General features: G+C 33.1%; 1 protein-coding gene across 1 annotated transcript; it reads right to left on the bottom strand.

Annotated features, from left to right (window-relative positions):
- Positions 1 to 15,515: 15,515 nt before the first annotated feature.
- Positions 15,516 to 19,559, bottom strand: LOC134681639 (uncharacterized). The gene is made up of 5 exons (XM_063541292.1): positions 19,444 to 19,559; positions 18,751 to 18,845; positions 17,992 to 18,163; positions 17,197 to 17,301; positions 15,516 to 16,233 (listed from the first exon to the last, which is right to left on the bottom strand). The coding sequence occupies exons 1-5, from the start codon at positions 19,520 to 19,522 to the stop codon at positions 15,623 to 15,625; spliced, it is 1,062 nt and encodes a 353-aa protein (XP_063397362.1). The 5' UTR covers positions 19,523 to 19,559; the 3' UTR covers positions 15,516 to 15,622.
- Between the last annotated feature and the right edge of the window lie 361 nt (positions 19,560 to 19,920).

Below are 19,920 nucleotides of genomic sequence, written 5' to 3' on the forward strand. Positions count from 1 at the left end.
ATAGGTCAAAGAAATCCTTTTCGAGATACTTTTTTTCTTTTATCTTGAAATGAATGGCGGGAAAATAAATATAAGAAGATATATGGTATGAGTGTTAATGAGAAAGCTCTCCATCCAAGTCGAAATTTATGAAAGTAAACCATTATAGGTCAAAGTACTTTCAACAGGGATCATTGGCTCACACCGAACAACAAGATATAAAGGGACCCATAAATAACTAGTTTACAACGATTCAAACGGTAAAATCAACGGCCTAATCTGTATTAAAAAGACAACTGAGAAACAATTACGAACCTCATCAACAGTAAACGATTACTACTTTGTTTAGTTTAGAAGTGTATAACTCGTCAGATTGATACAAGCAGAAATACATTTACAAAAACAGAGTGGACGTTGATAGGTTCTTATGATTCACAAATATAAATACAATATCAAATAGCCTGTTCATGTCAACATATATTAACTAAGAATTAGGACTGCTTTCGATTTCTCCACTAGAAAGTGAGGTTGGAAACAGACAGCTATAGACTGAGACAACCATAATGATGCCTTCAACTAGATGTGGAATCGGTGGATTTTCACCACAATTTATGCAAAGATTTGCCAGTATGAAAGTATTTTGTGCCTTCTGTGCCATATCTAACTTGTTTACGAGTACTTTAACAGTTTTTGTTTCGACACAAATTACAACTTTAGAGAAAAAAATTGGATTTTCTAGCACTCAGTGTGGATTATTGATAAGTGCATTTGATATAGGATTTCTTTCCTTTATATTATTTGCTAGTTTCTTTTCTGGGAGAGTTCACAAACCACGTGCTTTATTTATTTCCAACGTATTAGCTGGGCTACCAGCATATCTTAGTTCAATATCATATGTTGCCTCAGTCTCCATTAAAATACGAATTCAAATTATCAAACGAAACATCCTTTGGAAATGTTTCTTTGGTTGATGGTCATTCTGAAGACCTGTGCCAAACTTATGCCATAGAGGATTCACAATCAAGTACAAAAACTCCCCAAATACTGGACCAGTGTGGGGATACCTCAGACATAACAAGGGTTGGAAGTTCTTCCCCATATACTGGACCAGTGTGAGGATAGCTCAGACATAACAAGGGTTGGAAGTTCTTCCCCATATACTGGACCAGTGTGGGGATACCTCAGACATAACAAGGGTTGGAAGTTCTTCCCCATATACTGGATCAGTATGAGGATACCTCAGACATAACAAGGGTTGGAAGTTCTTCCCCATATACTGGATCAGTATGAGGATACCTCAGACATAACAAGGGTTGGAAGTTCTTCCCCATATACTGAACCAGTGTGAGGATACCTCAGACACAACAAGGGTTGGAAGTTCTTCCCCAAATACTGGACCAGTGTGGGGATACCTCAGACATAACAAGGGTTGGAAGTTCTTCCCCAAATACTGGACCAGTGTGGGGATACCTCAGACATAACAAGGGTTGGAAGTTCTTCCCCATATACTGGACCAGTGTGAGGATACCTCAGACACAACAAGGGTTGGAAGTTCTTCCCCATATACTGGACCAGTGTGGGGATACCTCAGACATAACAAGGGTTGGAAGTTCTTCCCCATATACTGAACCAGTGTGAGGATAGCTCAGACATAACAAGGGTTGGAAGTTCTACACCATATACTGGACCAGTGTGAGGATACCTCAGACATAACAAGGGTTGGAAGTTCTACACCATATACAGTGGTTGCTATGGCAATCATAGCTTCCGGAATGATACGTCAAGGAATCGTGAGATCACCAGTTGAACCTTACCTAATTGATTATATCGACACCAATGTAAAACAGTCCAGTACTGCGGCTTACTTAGGTATATGATTAGTTAGTTAAAATGATAAGTATGAAAACAACACGTTGTAAATTTCCTATCGTGAATTATCCATTTTTATCCGTTCCCTTGTCACCATATACGGTGTTTATATATCTCAAGTGGTACGATTCGCTGGTGTATGTAACAACGTTTTAGATTTTAACGTATTACTGAAAAAAATATTACACCAGGATTTTCGATATCACAAACTAGTCAAAACATTTACTAAATTTTATCATCGGTACAAGGACATCATTCGTAAATATAACTCAACATGCAGACTTCTTATACGTTCTGGTATTTCACATCCAATCTTTTATGGTATTATTCTTTACAAAGCAAAGCACAAAAATGTCAGTATTCACCTCAGAAGCTAACAAAACCTTTAAACAGACTTATTAAGAAGGGATATAGTTACGATACTGTTGTCAGATCATTAAAGATTGCATATTTTGGCTTTAATATTGATTCACTTATAGGGTCTTTGCATCGGAATTAAACACATTTATTTAAAAACTTGTTGTTGGCATGACACGGATTATGTTCTTCTCATATATTTCATGATGGTATAATACTAAACCCCAAAGGAAGGAAGGGATTGTGCCTGATATTCATATGATGACGACATATTCTTTCAATCAGTTTAATTGAGGCCTGGAACTGGCATATCAGTATCTGCTAGTAGTCTTTTGTTATTTCAGATAAAATAATAAGATAGTTGTTTTTATTACCAATCATGGTGCCCAAAATTTGAATTATACAATCAAATGAATTACAAAATAAAGCACAGAAAATGATTAGAATGATTAAAGCACCAAAAAAAAAATGAATACACATTCACACTAAGTAACCTGATTATTAACCAAGTTATTGACAAAACATAAAGTTATTTTGGGTGCCACTGTGACTTGGAGAATATATTTATGTATTATTGTCATTTTGTTTATTTTCTTTTGTTACATCTTCTGACATCGGACTCGGAATCCTTTTGAACTGAATTTTACTGTGCGTATTGTTATGTGTTTACTTTTCTACATTGGCTAGAGGTATAGGGGGAGGGTTGAGATCTAAAAAAACATGTTTAACTCCGCCGCATTTTTGCGCCTGTCCCAAGGAGCCTCTGGCCTTTGTATGATTTTTAATATTAGTTTCTTGTGTATAATTTGGAGTTTAGTATGACGTCTATTATCACTGAACTAGAATACATATTATTTGTTTAGGGCCAGCTGAAGGACGCTTCTGGGTGAGGGTGTTTCTCGCTGCATTGAAGACCTATTGGTGACCGTCTGCTGTTGTTTGTTCTATGGTCGGGTTGTTGTCTCTTTGACACATTCCCCATTTCCATTCACAATTTTATTAATTAAGTATTTAATGGACAAGAAGGAATCTTAATACATGATTGAAAATTACTTGAACGACATAAAATATATCCAAAAGCATCGGAACAGCGCTTTAATTGTTTTCCCCTACGCGGTAAGTCAAAATGAGGTATGTATCTATCAAAATATATCGCCTCCCTCACTACAAGCCGTGAACGATTTTTTATTATTATTTTTATTTTGATCTTGTATCTTTTTCAATTAATATCTATAAATTTGATTTTTGAAAAACATAATTAGTTGCTTCATCCACGATGATTTCATGTGTTCTCCATTTCAAATAACCTGTCTCACTTTGTTTTCATAAGTTCATTCCGTTAAAGAAAAGTCTTTTAATTTTTCAACAGACATTTGAACACAAATTCCTCGCTCTGCATGCACCAATGCCGTTGTGGTGATAATTACCTCCCAGTGTGTGCAGAGACACATAACACCAACTACTTTTCACCATGCCATGCTGGATGTACAGAAAATTTTCAACAGGTAATATATACGAACTTGGATAGTTCTTCATTTTTTTTGTTTTTGCTTTTTTTGTTTTTCTTTTTTTCACACATCTTCTCTATTCTTATATACTAGCACCCCATTATTCTCTCTTCTTTTTGGGGGGCCTTTGTACTGCATTCCCCCATTATCCTCTGTTCTGTAAACCATACCCAGAGCCTCATATATGTAACGTTTGCTTGTTTAAAATGATGCAGGTTACCAAACGTGCAGCGGATATTCATTAAAATATATGTCTATCAGTTATCAAATGATGCTATATGTTGTTGCGGCGAAAACCAAAAGTACGCCATACCAGTTATAACTTTATACTAAAACCAAAAGTACGCCATACCAGTTATAACTTTATACTAAAACCAAAAGTACGCCATACCAGTTATAACTTTATACTAAAACAATGAGATGTCGTATGTTTGGCAATGACCGAAGAGAGTAGTAAAGGGTTAATACTGTCGTACAACGTGTTTTGCAATTTTTATTTCACGTGCAGCCGTGAAAAAGAAACACAAGCTAAAAAAGGCCAGAGGTTCTTGACTAGTGACAGGCGCAACAATGTGGCGGAATCAAGCGGGGTTAAACATGGTTTTTGAGATCTCAACCCTGCCCCTATATCTTACTTTGCGGTACTGGTTTTTCTCATTGTTAAAGATCGTATGTAAAGCTACAGTTGTTAACTTCTTAGTCACTTGGTCTCTGGTGGAGAGTTGTCTCATTGGCAATTATACCGCATCTTCTTATTATATATGTACATGTATATATAGGAACAGTAAAATGGTAATTTAGTGTTGTTCCTATAACATCTACTGTAATACCGAAAAACTATAATGCTGGACGAATAGAAGTATCATGACTAAAAAAAACAATGTCGAAAAATGGAGAACGCACGAAAAAAGCAACACCTGATGATTCAAAATTGCGGACACACACACCACTATTATGTCACATTGCATTAAATATCAACAAAATTATATAAAAAAAAAAAATCTGTGAAACGTTTTTTTACATTTTTATTTCTAATGAAGTCATATGGCAGCTGCTCATGTCTTTCGTTTAATGGCAACATGGTATCTTCAAGCGATCTTACAGTAAAACCTGGACTTGCCAGTTTCTCATTCCGTATACTATTGTATCATTGCTGTTTAGACTGGTTCTGTCATGCAGTAGCATACCAGGATTTATATTACTTATCAGGTAACAGTTATTTTTTTAAATTTAAAAACATTTTAACAGTTGATGCATACATAGGACTAAACAGTCTAATAATAACCTATTTGACCTATAATGGTTTACTTAAATAATTGGTTTATAAATTGTTATTAGGATGGAGAGTTGTCTCATTGGCACTCATACCACATCATCCTATATCTATAAACTTGTTATATCATAGTTATACAACAGTTCGAATTTGTCAATTAAGTTAAATTATACTTACAGTTTACTTGATGATTTTATGAAATAATACAAAGAAATAATTTTGTATCAAAATTGTACCAACACTGAGGTTTGCAAGAGCCTGAGAGAAATGAAGCGCAGCTACTGTATCATATATAGTTTTTTTTTTTTATCTCATGACAGTCGAATTCAAATAAAACTCCAGAAAATGCATTTTTCATCAGTAAACATATATTCATTATTTTCTGATTTTTTTTATCTTGTTTTCTTTAATTGAACTATTTTAGATCAGTGTCAGCATCAGATAAAGCTATTGTAGTTGGATTTACATCTTTCATCATTACACTGCTGGGTAAGGTTTATCTTACTTTCCTCACTGGCAACACAGCATCTTCTCCGTTTTAGAATCTAATGCATCCTGGGTAATATTTTCAAAAGTGTACACCATAAACAATGGAAATTTAACAAATGACGTGACGTTATTTTCATTTTGGGGTACGAACAATGAAATTGCCCATGCTTCTTTAGATTATGAAACGGCCAATTATAAATACACCTATTTTGAAAACATTTTAGTGTTGCTTTAAACTACAAATCCACTCTTGTATTTGCATAGACCTTTGCCATTGACATGAATGAAAATTTCATAGTCTTCAAGGTATAGCTCAACAATCATCAAGAATACGTATTGCCATCATTAGATACAAGTTTCGAGCTTTCAATTGTTTTGATTTGAGCGCTAACGGCGAGTCTTCTGAAGACGCACAGAATGTCTGGTGTATTAAAATTATGAGCTGGTATGTTTGATGTCTAAGAGTCGACATTAAGATCTAAACAAAAAAACAAAACATTTTTACTCCTTTTTTTTTGACGATTTAAAAAAAAAATCTCTTATTTTGAGTTATTTTAAATAAAGTTAATTCGATTTGCTAGCATGTTTATATTATTTACTGTTTGCAGGTTGGTTTCCTGGCCCTGTTTTATATGGAAAAATTATAGCCCTAGCTTGTTTATTATGGAGCTCAAAGTGTAATAATAGAGGAGCATGCGCATTGTACGATAACTATAAATTTCGAATACTCATTTATGGAACAAGTACTGCATTAAATAATGGTGTGTTTGGACTAAAGGTTCTACAATTCTTCCTGGCACGGAAAAAGACGGACTGGAGTATTGAATCAGAAAGAACAGAAAAAGAAAAAGTAGAGGCGGAAAGTTTCCTGACAAAAACTATCCCAGCAGAAGACAAAACTATACCAAACGAACAATCGGAGGATATATGCATATATAAAGAAACAAATAATTGAATAAACAACAATTCCATCTATAAAAGAGACTAAAATTGAGAATGGAAATGGGGAATGTGTCAAAGAGACAACAACCCGACCAAATAAAAAACAACAGCAGAATGTCACCAACAGGTCTTCAATGAAGCGAGAAATTCCCGCACCCGGATGCGTCCTTCAGCTGGCCCCTAAACAAATATATACTAGTCCAGTGATAATGAAAGCCATACTAATTTCCAAATTGTACACAAGAAACTAAAATTAATAAAATACAAGACTAACAAAGGCCAGAGGCTCCTGACTTGGGACAGGCGCAAAAATGCGGCGGGGTTAAACACGTTTGTGAGATCTCAACCCTCCCCCTATACCTCTAACCAATGTAGAAAAGTAAACGCATAACAATACGCACATTAAAATTCAGTTCAAGAGAAGTCCGAGTCTGATGTATACTCTTGGAGTATATGAGTGTAATAGATTAATACAATTTTAGCATTTTTTTTTAAACCAAAAGCCAACCTCTTCATGTTTTCATAACACAGATATAGTAAATTCTGAAATGAATCGAGGTCGCTCTCTATATATTTTTAAAAGTCCTGGTTGGTATGAGCGTGTGAACAGTGAGAACGATTTTATAATATCCTTTTTATCCAGTATATGCTTTAATTAACTCCGACCTTATCAACAATTCAAAGTTTAACAGAAGTGCTTATCTATATATAGGCATAAAACAGGAAACAATAAGATATACTGATCCAACTTCTATCGTTTTGTGTTGTTATAATTAACAGTGCTATTGGTCCGTATAGGTGATGGGGTGAGTTTGTCCTGCTGGTGATTATATATTTTATCCTGGTCATGTCAGTGCTAGTGATTTGGTCCTGATCAGTGCTAGTAAAAAAAAATCATCATCGATACCTGCAGGATTAAGTTTTGTATTTACGACAGAGTTGCGTTTCGTCTAATAAGACACATCAGTGACGCTCGAAAAAAAAATATAAAGGCCAAATAAAGTACGAAGTTGAAGAGTATTGAGGACCAAAATTCCTAAAGGGTTTGCTAAATAAAGCTGAGGTAATCTATTCCTGAAGTAGAAAAGCCTTTAAGTTAGTATTTCAAAAATTCAAAAGCTTTGTAAACAGTTAATTTATCAATATTACCATTCAATGATAATTCATGTCAGCACAGAAGTGCTGACTACTGGGCTGGTGATACCCTCGGGGAATTAAAACCCCACCAGCAGTGGCATCGACCCAGTGGTTGTAAATTAACACATCATAAATACCTGGATTAAATTTTGTATTTACACCAGACGCGCGTTTCGTCTACACAAGACTCATCAGTGATGCTCGAATCCAAAAAAGTTAAAAAGGCCAAATAAAGTATGAAGTTGAAGGGCATTGAGGACCAAAATTCCCCAAAGTGTTGCTAAATACAAGTAAGGTAATCTATTGCTGAAGTAGAAAAGCCTTAGTATTTCAAAAAATCAAAAGTTTTGCAAACAGTTATTAATTTATCAATATGACCATTCAGTGATAATTCATGTCACCGCAGAAGTGCTGACTACTGGGCTGGTCTTACCCTCGGGGATTTAAAACTTCACCAGCAGTGTCATCGACCCAGTGGTTGTAAATAAACTGATCATAGATACCTGGATTCAATTTTGTATTTACGCCAGACGCGCGTTTCGAGTACATAAGATTCATCAGTGACGCTCGAATCCAGAAAAGTTATAAAGGCCATATAAAGTACAAGGCTGAAGAGCGTTGAGGATCAAAATATTTGGTCCTGATCTGTGCTAGTTGTTTTGTCCTGATCAGTGCTGGTGATTTGGTCCTAATCAAATATGTCAAAGAAACTGCCCTGAAATTACTGTTCTGTACCGTTAAATTTCCTGAAAGAATTTATCCAATTAAAGAACAAATAAAATTGCTCACACTTTTCCTATAACATGACAAAGACCACTTTCGCGGTAGTGTTCTATATCAATTATAACCACTTTACATATGTCGAGAGGTTTTTGTGGGTAAGAATCTATTGATTGCGTAAACATATTGCTTTACTCTTGTTGTGGTGTATTTCATTTTTTTCATTCAATCGAAGGACTTCATACTGAACATATTAATTACAAGTAATTTTATACAAGTACTACGGATGTTCTTCGCCAGGTATAGTCACCTTATTTGTATTGAGTAAAACCCTTTGGAACTTTGGGTCCTCAATGTTCTTCAACTTTATATTTTCAGTTTGCTTAGCATTTTAAATTGTTCCAATCGAGCGTCTCTGGTGAGATTTCTGACAGGGGTCTACAATTAGAAGACTTCATCTTTTTGACTTCGTTAACAAAACAGATCTATATGTAACTTTCCTGCCGAAGGTCAGTGGTGAACTCTGAGCACTTTAGATTCCTACGTCAATAATAAATTGGCCCTAAGAAAATATTTTATAAAAACAAAATTGCCCTTAAAAATCAAACATCAATCAAACAGTTAATCAACTCATTTACGCGTTTTTGGCGTATTGAATTTTAAACCTGATGCCTTTTGTTATCTATTCATCATGTTTTTCTTTGTCTAATGTGTTCTCATATTTATTTGTATTGTAGTCCTGTAATATTATGTTGTCATTTCAATGTTATATTTAACTTTGCCATTAAAGTGCAAGGTTTGGCATGCCATAAATCCAGGTTCAACCCACCACTTTTATTCCCCTTTAAAAGTGTCCTGTACCAAGTCAGGAAGATGGCCATTGTTATAATATTGTTCGTTTCTGTGTGTGTTGCATTTTAACGTTGAGTCGTTTGTGTTTTCTCTTATTTTTGAGATATTGAGATAAGACGTGGCACGGTACTTGTCTATCCCAAATTCACGTATTTGGTTTTGCTGTTATATTTGTTATTCTCGTGGTGTTTTGTCTGTTGCTTGGTCCGTTTCTGTGTGTGTTGCGTTTCGGTGTTGTGTCGTTGTTCTCCTCTTATATTTAATGCGTTTCCCTCGGTTTTAGTTTGTTACCCCGATTTTATTTTTTGTCCATGGATTTATGAGTTTTGAACAGCGGTATACTACTGTTGCCTTTATTTATAGTATGCATCGTTGATACAACATGTGTGCTTGTCAGTGTAAAAGACGTTAGGACAAACAATTTTAAAGCAAATACAACTTAAAGAAATTGCTACATAAAAGTTCAAACAAAAAAACGTTAAAGCAACTATGACAAAATATAAAGACTTCTGAAGGGGTACGTGGATATTCACAAAAATGTCTACCATCTCGGACCACTCTTCATGCGCACTTTTTCTACGGTGGTTGAGTAGTCATTCACATGTAGCTCAGTGTGTCTGATGTTGTTCGTAGCAACACGAACACGTTTTTTGACATGCCTTTCGGAAGTCTTTCTTATACCATGCATATATTACAGGATTGATAACACTGTTCAAAATGCCAAGGAATGCTAGCCAGAATGATGCTTCATTTAGATTGGAATCATTAGTGAGCCCATTGGCGTAAGCAAATGAAAATGACATGGATGGTATCCAGCATATGGTAAAGACTATTGTTATGAATAACATAACTTTTGATCCTCGTATTCCTCTTTTAAATATTTTATCCTTCATCGCCAATGCAATGAGCGGGCTTGTCCTCTTGTGAAATTTTCGAATTTCGTTAAAAATGAGAAAGTGAGCGATGAAAGAGAAAAGATTCAAGGAACAAACTGTTATAGCAATTGTCCAGAAGTAATCTGGTGTAAACAAAAGACTGTAGCTACACGTATGAGCAATTTTAAAATTGTTCCATCCGAAAAATGGCGGGACTGACAAAGACATAGACACAAGCCATGGTAGTGTGACAAAAATGATAGATAGTTTTTTCGACGACATTCCTTTATACGATTCCGGAAAACAGACAGTAATGTATCGATCAATTGAGAGGAGGAACACAGTAACTTGTGACGCAATAGTCATGGAACCCACTCCTTGATAACGTAGTAAACAGGTAACGGCATTATTGTCTAAATGGCGGTAAAACATATACAATATTTGAATTCCTACAGATATACCGGTGAAGAAGTCTGCTATAGCCAAGTTCAATATAAAGACGTTCGAACTGTCTTTCAAGCTCATGTATCTCAGTACTGTATATATAACAAACAAATTACTCGTACAAGCAACCACGAAGATAATTTGTTGGAGAGTAAGAAATAAGATCAGTAACGATGGAAATGGTAATTGTATAGTGCTTGAAGTTTGGTTCAACAATGTAGTTGTGTTTGAATTCAAATCCATGGTGTTTTTTTAATAAGTAACGTCTTTTTCGTTCTGCAACGAGAATAAAAAAGACAATGCATTGTACATACAAATCGATTGCTCTCTTTAATCTATTTCATTTAATTAATGATATTAAATAATTCAATTATAAATAAGAATGTAGTAAAACTATGGTTGCAAAATAGACAATTATAAACCAAATGAAGCTATGTGTTTGGCAACTTCAAGTCACCACTCAGCCGGCGACAAAAAAGCAAAATTCATAACGTAAAGCGTGATCTGAAAGGCTGAGAAGTGACAAATTTTACAATTCAAACTAGAAAACCGACGACCTGATTTACATGATAGAAGAAGAAGATAGAAATATGACAGCAACACAAGACAAACACTTAATTACATGCTGCTGACTTGGGATATAAACATTCATAATTTGAAAATTAATGTTTTCGGGCGCAAACCATATTTTGGGATAATGGTATAATATAGCATTCATGTTCCGAATCCTTGTTAGGGTTTTCATTCATTCGTCTTTGTTTTGGGATTGAGCGTTCTTGATGAAGGTAATCCCAGAAAGATCTTCAGACTTGTTTTGGGATTGAGCGTTCTTGATGAAGGTAACCAGAGAAAGATATTTAGACTTGTTTTGGGATTGAGCGTTCTTGATGAAGGTAATCCCAGAAAGATCTTCAGACTTGTTTTGGATTGAGCATTCTTGATGAAGGTAATCTCAGAAAGATCTTCAGACTTGTTTTGGGATTGAGCGTTCTCGATGAAGGTTATCCCAGAAAGATATTCAGACTTGTTTTGGGATTGAGCGTTCTTGATGAAGGTAATCCCAGAAAGATCTTCAGACTTGTTTTGAGATTGAGCGTTCTTGATGAAAGTAATCCCAGAAAGATCTTCAGACTTGTTTTGAGATTGAGCGTTCTTGATGAAAGTAATCCCAGAAAGATCTTCAGACTTGTTTTGGGATTGAGCGTTCTTGATGAAGGTAATCCCAGAAGGATCTTCAGACTCGTTTTGGGATTGAGCGTTCTTGATGAAGGTAATCCCAGGAAGATCTTCAGACTTATTTTTTTCCTTTTCAGTTTAAAATACATTAATTCAATTTTGAATGTAACACGTCTTCTGATTGGCTGACGTTATTTTGTTACCAGCCCATAGACATAATTTAGTCATGTGACCATGACGTCATGAACGTTCTTTTATGGTTTTCTACGGATTAAAATGATATTTAGAATTAAACTATATGAAATGACTGTAATATGTTTTCTGTCTATTCGAAATAACATAAAAAATGTGGTGCTACGCGCGTTATTCAGTGTGCACCACATTTTGTTTGTTATTTCTTCAAATACAGAAAAAATATTACAGTCATTCCTTAATTAATCAAAATGATTTTTAATTTTAGTTCATTTACATTTCTATTAAACTGTGGTTCCTTTAAAAAAAAAGTTGTTTTTGTTTTTAGTTTTAGATCTTTTATATGTTTTGGTGTTTAATGTTTCATTTTCATTGAACTATTACACGTTTTTGTTTAAGAGCCATCTGTATCCCGCCTCCGGATGCAGTATGTTCTTGCTATTTTGAAGACCCATATGTGGCCTTTTGAAGGGTTGTTGTCACTTTGGCGCTTTACCCTTTCTCTATTTTATTAATCATACTAAAAGTAAAAAAAGTTCAACTTTATATTCAAACTAAAAAAAGACTGATTACGAGAGATCTGAAGGAACATTTTCTATGTTTTGTTTTGGTATGATGGCTGTTTTTGTTTACTAATTTTGTATATAATTAAACATTACATTGATCAATTTATAAAAATGGGATATATGTCAAAGACACACCAACCCGGCCAAAGAGCAGACAATAACCGAAGGCCATCAATTGGTCTTCAACCACTGTCGCCACATTATGTATGTGTCTGTCCAAAGTCAGGAACTTGAAATTCAGTGGTTGTTTGTTGCTATATATAATATTTGTTGTTTTTTTTGTTTTGTTTTTTATTGTATTGTACAAAAGTCATGCTGTTCATATGATCGTTTGAATTAATTATTTTACATTTGTTATTTCGGGCTTATTATTACTGATTATGCGATATAGATTTTGTTCATGCTGAAGGCTGTATGATGACCTGTATTTGACTTGTCTTCTATGTCTGTTGTTATTTTCATATAATCCGTATAGTTTAGATAATGCTATTTCTAATGTACTTATCATGTCGCATTGCTTTCGTTGGTTTCAATTGATGAGTAGTAAACAAAAAGAATAGTCGTCATATTGAGTTGCTGAATAATTTTTACAGAATAATAAATGTAGCAACTCAGTAGCAAAATTTTAATCAAATGTTTAAATTTGCCCCCACTTATCATTTGTGAACCCTTGAAATGAAGACAAATAATGCTGAAACAAATTAAGAAATATCAAACTAGTCTTAAAATAACAAACTTACCAACTTGTTGGTTGATACTTTACTACCTTGTCAATATTGGTACGAAACAGTTCTTCCACTTTTTATGCAAAGTAGATACTACAATAAAGTTGATTATTTACTTACATCATCTTCTGATGGTTTATTAATTTAACCATTTAACCGGACATAGATAGCATTTTAGAGTAACCTTTGTCACGATCTAGAGGAAATAAATCCGAGTATAACTTTTATTTTTCGTAATGCAATCAAACGAACATAAAAGTGAATCGAACATCGAAGACCAATTTCAAGTTTAATAACAGTAGTAAAATGTGATATGATTGCGAAGGAGAACTATTCACCAGAGACCAAATGACGGAGATTCAAGCAACTATAGCAACGTCTTTTTGAATTTGAGAATAACATTATCCCTTGTTTGCAATTATTTGATTTAATATATCAATTGAACGAAGCTGGATCTGAAAGTATTCGCTTCCGAAAGAATTTCAACAGTTTGTTGTTTTAAATCAAAATCATTATTGCAATATTATTTATAGATTTTCTTCCAAATGTGGAGTCATATAGATTATCAATTTTAAATCAATTAAATTGAAAGTCTACTATTCTAATATCGAAACGCATTCAGTTCAAGATTTCTTTCCAAAAAAGTATTTACCAATTTCCTATTTGATTATGATATAAATAGTAAGATTACCAAAAAAACTGAAATCCGAAGAAAATTAAAATGGCAACATCAAAAGCTCAAACACATCAAACAAATCGCCAACAACTGTCATATTCCTGAGTTGGTACAGGTATATTCGTAAGTAGAAAATGGTGGATTTAACCTGGTGTTATAGCTAGTGTGTGATGTGTAAATAAAACAAAAAGACATGACAGGTAAACACGAACAAAAATTGGGGTGAAGAAGTCAACATTATGTTATTATCTTTATCACTATAAAACAAATAAACATGTAAACAAACATTAACCATGGCACAATAACACAATAACGAGTTGTTGAAGTACAAGGCCACGTCATATAAACAACATAACACCAAAAAAAGGCATATATACAATTAAATGTAGTTGATACATTATATTTATTTCAACATATTTGACTGAATTAACGTATTAGACAAGACAATATTTAATTTTAGTCTCACCTCATTCAAAACATTTACATAAAATTACAATTTCCAAAATAAAACAAGAGTCACTCTAAAAATAGTTATGAGAAACTATAAAAAATGGTATATAGCTACACGCATAAAATATAAAATATGATACAAATTAAGACGAATTCTCTGTAAGGACCAGAATTTTAATGAGGGGGCCAGACATGCATAGTCTCAGAATTTGGTCATACTTGTATACAGAGTCTATTACCACCCTACAATAACTTAAACAATAAAAAAATTCAAAGTTTCAGTACGGTTGCCATGGTAACCATTCATGCTTATTTACATCCATTTTACATGAAAATAATACCCTTTTTTGGCCATTTTCTGTAATTCAAATCTCATTATGCATAACTGATTGGGCAATAACAAAGAAATCATGAACTTAGTATAGTTTAATCATGTCATAAATACATCTATTGGTAAACATCTATATTTCCTTACTATAAAAAAAATATAGAAGGTCACCCCTCCTTTTTCATTTTTTTAATATGTCAAATATTGAATGGATTTCTAAGGCTAATTTATAAAAATGCACCAAATCAGTGATAAAGTCATTACTCTTTTTAAAGAACATTGTTATTATGCTGTCCAAAATTTAAAAAAAATTAGTGGGGTAAGAAGTATTTATACTTTAACATGAACCCCAAAAAGCCCCCACCGGGTTGCACATTTTCTTCATTTGACACATATCAAGGTAAGTTTTTTTTTCATTTTCTTACATTCAATCATTAACCAAAATGTTCAAAAAGTAAAGGCCAATGAGATGCTATTAAAAGCAAAAGATTGATAAGGACTTTTAGATCAATACTCCAAAGGTCAAGGTCAGAGGTCAATGTCAAAGATCTGAAATATTGACATTTTTGCCAAAATTTGTAGATTTTTAATGATATTCCTGGCTGTTTCTTTAATGTTAATAGTATATATCTACATTGGTTATTACTATAAAGAAAGAAACACAAATAAGACTTGCCAGATGTAAAAATTCAAAATTGAAGGTCAAGGTAAAAAAAAAAAAAAAATTACTCAACTTTGTCTAGTCTTAGTCTAGAAGAGTAACAGATCTTCTTGAATTGCAATTTTTAATCAAGCTAGTCAGTGAATAAGGATATGTCCTTTTGATGTTAAAAAAAAGGTTCAAATTGCACTTTCAGGACAACTTTAAACTGTCAAGGTCAAATTTGCAAAGTTCAAGTTTTTGCCTTGATAAATGAGATAAGGGTTTTGTTCGTACTAGAATTAACAAAAAAAACATAAAAGTACACATATATTAAAACTGAATTATCTATAAATATATTATTCAAAAAATTGTGATACTAGATGATTGAGCTCAATTTATGGAAGACACTGTTTAATCAAAGTTATAAAGAAACACTGTCCAAAATCTCCTGTTTAAGGCATCTTTTATTATTTTCCTCTTCGGCAGATCTGAAATCATCAAGGTCGGTCTTTCTGTCTTTGAGTGCCAACCTTGAAAAATATGCTGTAATCTGCTGCCCAGTTAAATATTCCTTCCTTGAAAAAACATATTTCCCCTCTTCTTGCAGCTGTCTCATCTCATCAGCTGCTTGAAAGGGATCGACTTTTCTTCCTGATACCTTCCCAATATCAAACTTCTCCTTCATGTAATTCACTTGAGATTGAGTAAAAACTGTTCTTTTCTTTTTACCTTTCAGTGCCCATCCCTTTACTGATTCTGATGTACGGCAGTCATTAAAGTTACAATCCAGTTGAACCCTTGTTCCGTGAAACAAAGAATTAACTTTTTGTCCATACATTGACTTGGCTTTATCTTGAGTTGTTTTTTCATTGTGATAATCACAATTACCAACAATGATGTGTTGCTCCAGTGCACTTTGAGTTTTGAAAGCTCTTGTGCAGCCATCTTTTGGGCAATCATATGGCTGATTGATGGAGTTCTTCTTTTGTTTTTTGGGGTTTGGTTCTACAAGTTCTTCTTCTTGTGCCATAACTGAAATGATTAAAAAAAAACATATTATTTTCTAACACAATTTTATAATTTTATTTCATGTTCAAATATGATGAAATTATTACCAATAAATGATAACAGTCAACTGCAGTAATTCTCTTACTGACAAAAATGCAAAATATATTACCCTTTAATTTTACTGTTTAGTCTAACCTTCCATAGAAAATGCAGATAAAGAAATCATAAGCATGCAAAATGCCCTCTGTTTTCAGGATCATTATATGTTCTGACTCTTCTACAATATTTTTTCTGTTTGAAATTTTTAAGTTGAATTTGTGGTTATCCTATTATTAGTTAACTCTTTTTAAAGTACAATACACAGGTGATATATCCTGTCCAGTACTATATATTCAAATTTACAAAAACCTTAACAATAAAACTTTCACCTTTTTTCTTCCTGTGTACAAGTTTTAGCATTGCATGCAACCTCAAGCTTCCAAAACATTTTATAGAATCACAAAATAAAATAATAATAGAGCTTTGAAAGACCAAGATGTATGTCTATGGCACAGGTTATTTTTACTGCAATGAAATGTAGGATAGATTTCAAATGATTTTTTTGTGCACCCTTTTTAGGATGTGATGATGGTGTTACACATAAAAAAAAATATCATGCAATTCTTATGTTCAAAAGTAAAAAAACTGTTTAAATTTAAATTGTTAAATTGTTTTAATAAATTGTAAAAAAATAAAGTAAAATTTAGCTGGAAGTTGATTACTGTAAATTCAGAAAGTATTGTGTGCACTTATTGCCATTTTTTAATTTGGGACTTAATGCAATTTTCATTTTTAACATTTTGAGAGAAAAAAATGTTAAATTCATATAAAATATCTCAACATTAAATTATTGCGTTAACATCTCTGTTGCATTTTTCGAAATGATAAAAACCTCGCAATAATTTCTGAATTTAGAGTAGCTGGTTATTTTCAAAACAAATGGATTACCTTCTACTTCCAACAACTGAGGAGCTGTAATTGTCCAATCAACTTTAACCAACAGATTGGTTCTTTGCTCTGTGGTTCCGATGTTTTCCCATGCTATCCGCTTTCCTACAAAAATTATATACTTATTAGTCACCAATTCCTATGGTCAAATTGATACAATCTCAATGTATTGCAACAACTAGTTTAAACTTCAGTGTCAGACAGAAATACTGTGACAATTTTTTTGAAAATAACACATGAAAGACACTTATATTTGAACAGTTTCTCCATAATTATCAAGATGAAACCTAGTTACTGCTTTATTTGACATTTCTTCAAAAGAGTAGAAAAATAGATCAAAATGTTGCACAGGCTTTATCAGAACCATACCAGGAGAATTATACTGATTTTGATTGAATTTTTGTTGGTGGATAATGAGCAACTTTTGAGCTACTTTTTGAGGCTATTTTGGGGCAATCTGGTTGAATGGTTGGAGGAAGCAGGGGTGACCTGAAAATACCACTAACTTTTTATAAGGAATCTTATCTAGTATATTGGTGTCTATAATGCCCGATCAGAGAATGAACATACAAACTTAATGCTGACTGGCTAGTGATTACAGTAGCAGTTTAGACAATTGGCCATCAAGGTCAAAGCAGTAAATATTGACTATTTGTTTAAGCATGAAAAAGTGCAATAAATTAAATGTACACCTTAACCATGTTAACCATGGCAAACAAGCAGATGATATTCATTGCGACACAAAACTAAATGTGTTAGTTATTCATAGGTCAGATTCATAATTCTGTTTATTACCTTCTCCTATTCCATATGCCTTCCAAACTGTTATTCCATTGACATCAAATGAAAAATTATGCAATTGAGTAATTCCAGTAATTGGTTTAATCTGTGACTTCTCTGCATCCAAATTAGTAACAATGTCAACAACTCTAACCCTAAATGATCCTTTCTGTTTAACATCTATAGCCTGTAAAAATAAGCAGAAATGAAAATTAGAATTGCTATGTTTATAACAGGTTATTACTTAAGTTACTGGGTATGCATAATAAATACCAATTCTCTTATCATATAACTATGCATAACATCTTGGCTGAAATTAATGCATACCAATTCTCAAATGATGATTTGTGTTCTTAGTGTATTGTTGGTTGTTCATTATGTCGTTTTGGTGGGGTATGTCATTTTAGTTGATTTTTACTGTAGTGTACACACTGATATGTTAAACCTTGCAATGAATATCATGTGCCTGTCCCAAGTCAGATGCATTGTTATTTTGGAAATTTGTGTTATACATTAATTAGGTTGTAAGTTTTCTTAAGGTGTTTAAAAATAATTTTTCACTTATTTCAGCCCTGTAAACCATTCAATGCAGTAATGACTTTTTTTCTATTAAAGGTCATACAGTGACTTTAGCTGATTATATATCTCTTTATGGAGATTTGTTTCATTGACAAGACGTTTATAACACTCTTTTTGTAATTGGTATACTTCTTACTATGTCAACTTCTTACTCTTTATTTTTGCATATAAAATTAGTATTTTATTCAGACTCACCTTTTTCATCTCCTCTGCAGATGTGACATCATGTCCCTCATTAATGTATCTTCTAACACATGCCTTGATATGTGAAGCTCTGCGGTCACATGGACCTACAACACATTTGTAAACTGTCATTACATACAATGCAATGGTTGCAAATCAATATGAATATATATACATTTTATATTTGAGAAACTACCAAAAAAAAGTTATTCTCCAAATATCAGGATCAGAAGACAAGACCTTTAAAATTGCTTAAAATAAGTACCATTATTCCATTATACATGCATACAATTAGGACAATACATTAATGCAGTTGTAGGTCACAAAATGTAAATTTTGATAATTCTTTTCCCATCTGAAGACAACAAAAAAAAAACCTTCAATCTAAAATTGACTTGTATGTTTGTGCTTATCCCAAGTCAGGACCCTGTAATTCAGTGGTTGTCATTTGTGTATGTGTTTCTCATTATTTTTTTTTATAAATAAGGCCGTTAGTTTTCTCGTTTGAATTGTTTTACATTGTCATTTAGGGCCTTTTAAAGATAACTATGCTGTATGGGCTTTGCTCATTGTTGAAGGTCTTACCATTACCTATAATTGTTAATTTTTGTGTCATTTTGGTATCTTGTTGAGAGTCATCTTTTTTCAATATATTGAAATATTTTTTTATTTTGAAAAATCAAGTTGAAAACTATGAAATTTTACCTTTGCCATCCTGTGCTTCACTGAAATTGTATGTTTTCAACTTATCTCCTAGTTCATCTTTAAGTGCTACCATCATCATTGTGTTCTTATAACATCCTGCATTATCTGAGAAGAAGTTTACCTCCAGTATATTTGGTAGTTGTTTTCTCAGGTCATGGACTACATCACACAACACAGAAGCAGTAACAGAACCATCTTGAGATATCTAAAATATAAAATGACAAAACTTTACAAAATTTGAGAATATAATAAACATTTTCTTTTCAGTAAAATATCATACCAGAATTGGCAGTATAAAAGTAAACATTTTCATCACTAAATAAAAATACAAATTTATCGTCATCTGACATACTATTAAAATTATGAAAAATAGAATTGGTATGACTAATCAACACAGCACGTAAATCTGCATATAGTGGATATTTTAAAATTACATGTTTCTCACTTCAATGGTATCATTAAAACTAAAACATATTC

This window comes from Mytilus trossulus, chromosome 8 (genome assembly GCF_036588685.1).
Source record: "Mytilus trossulus isolate FHL-02 chromosome 8, PNRI_Mtr1.1.1.hap1, whole genome shotgun sequence".
Classification (NCBI taxonomy): domain Eukaryota; kingdom Metazoa; phylum Mollusca; class Bivalvia; order Mytilida; family Mytilidae; genus Mytilus; species Mytilus trossulus.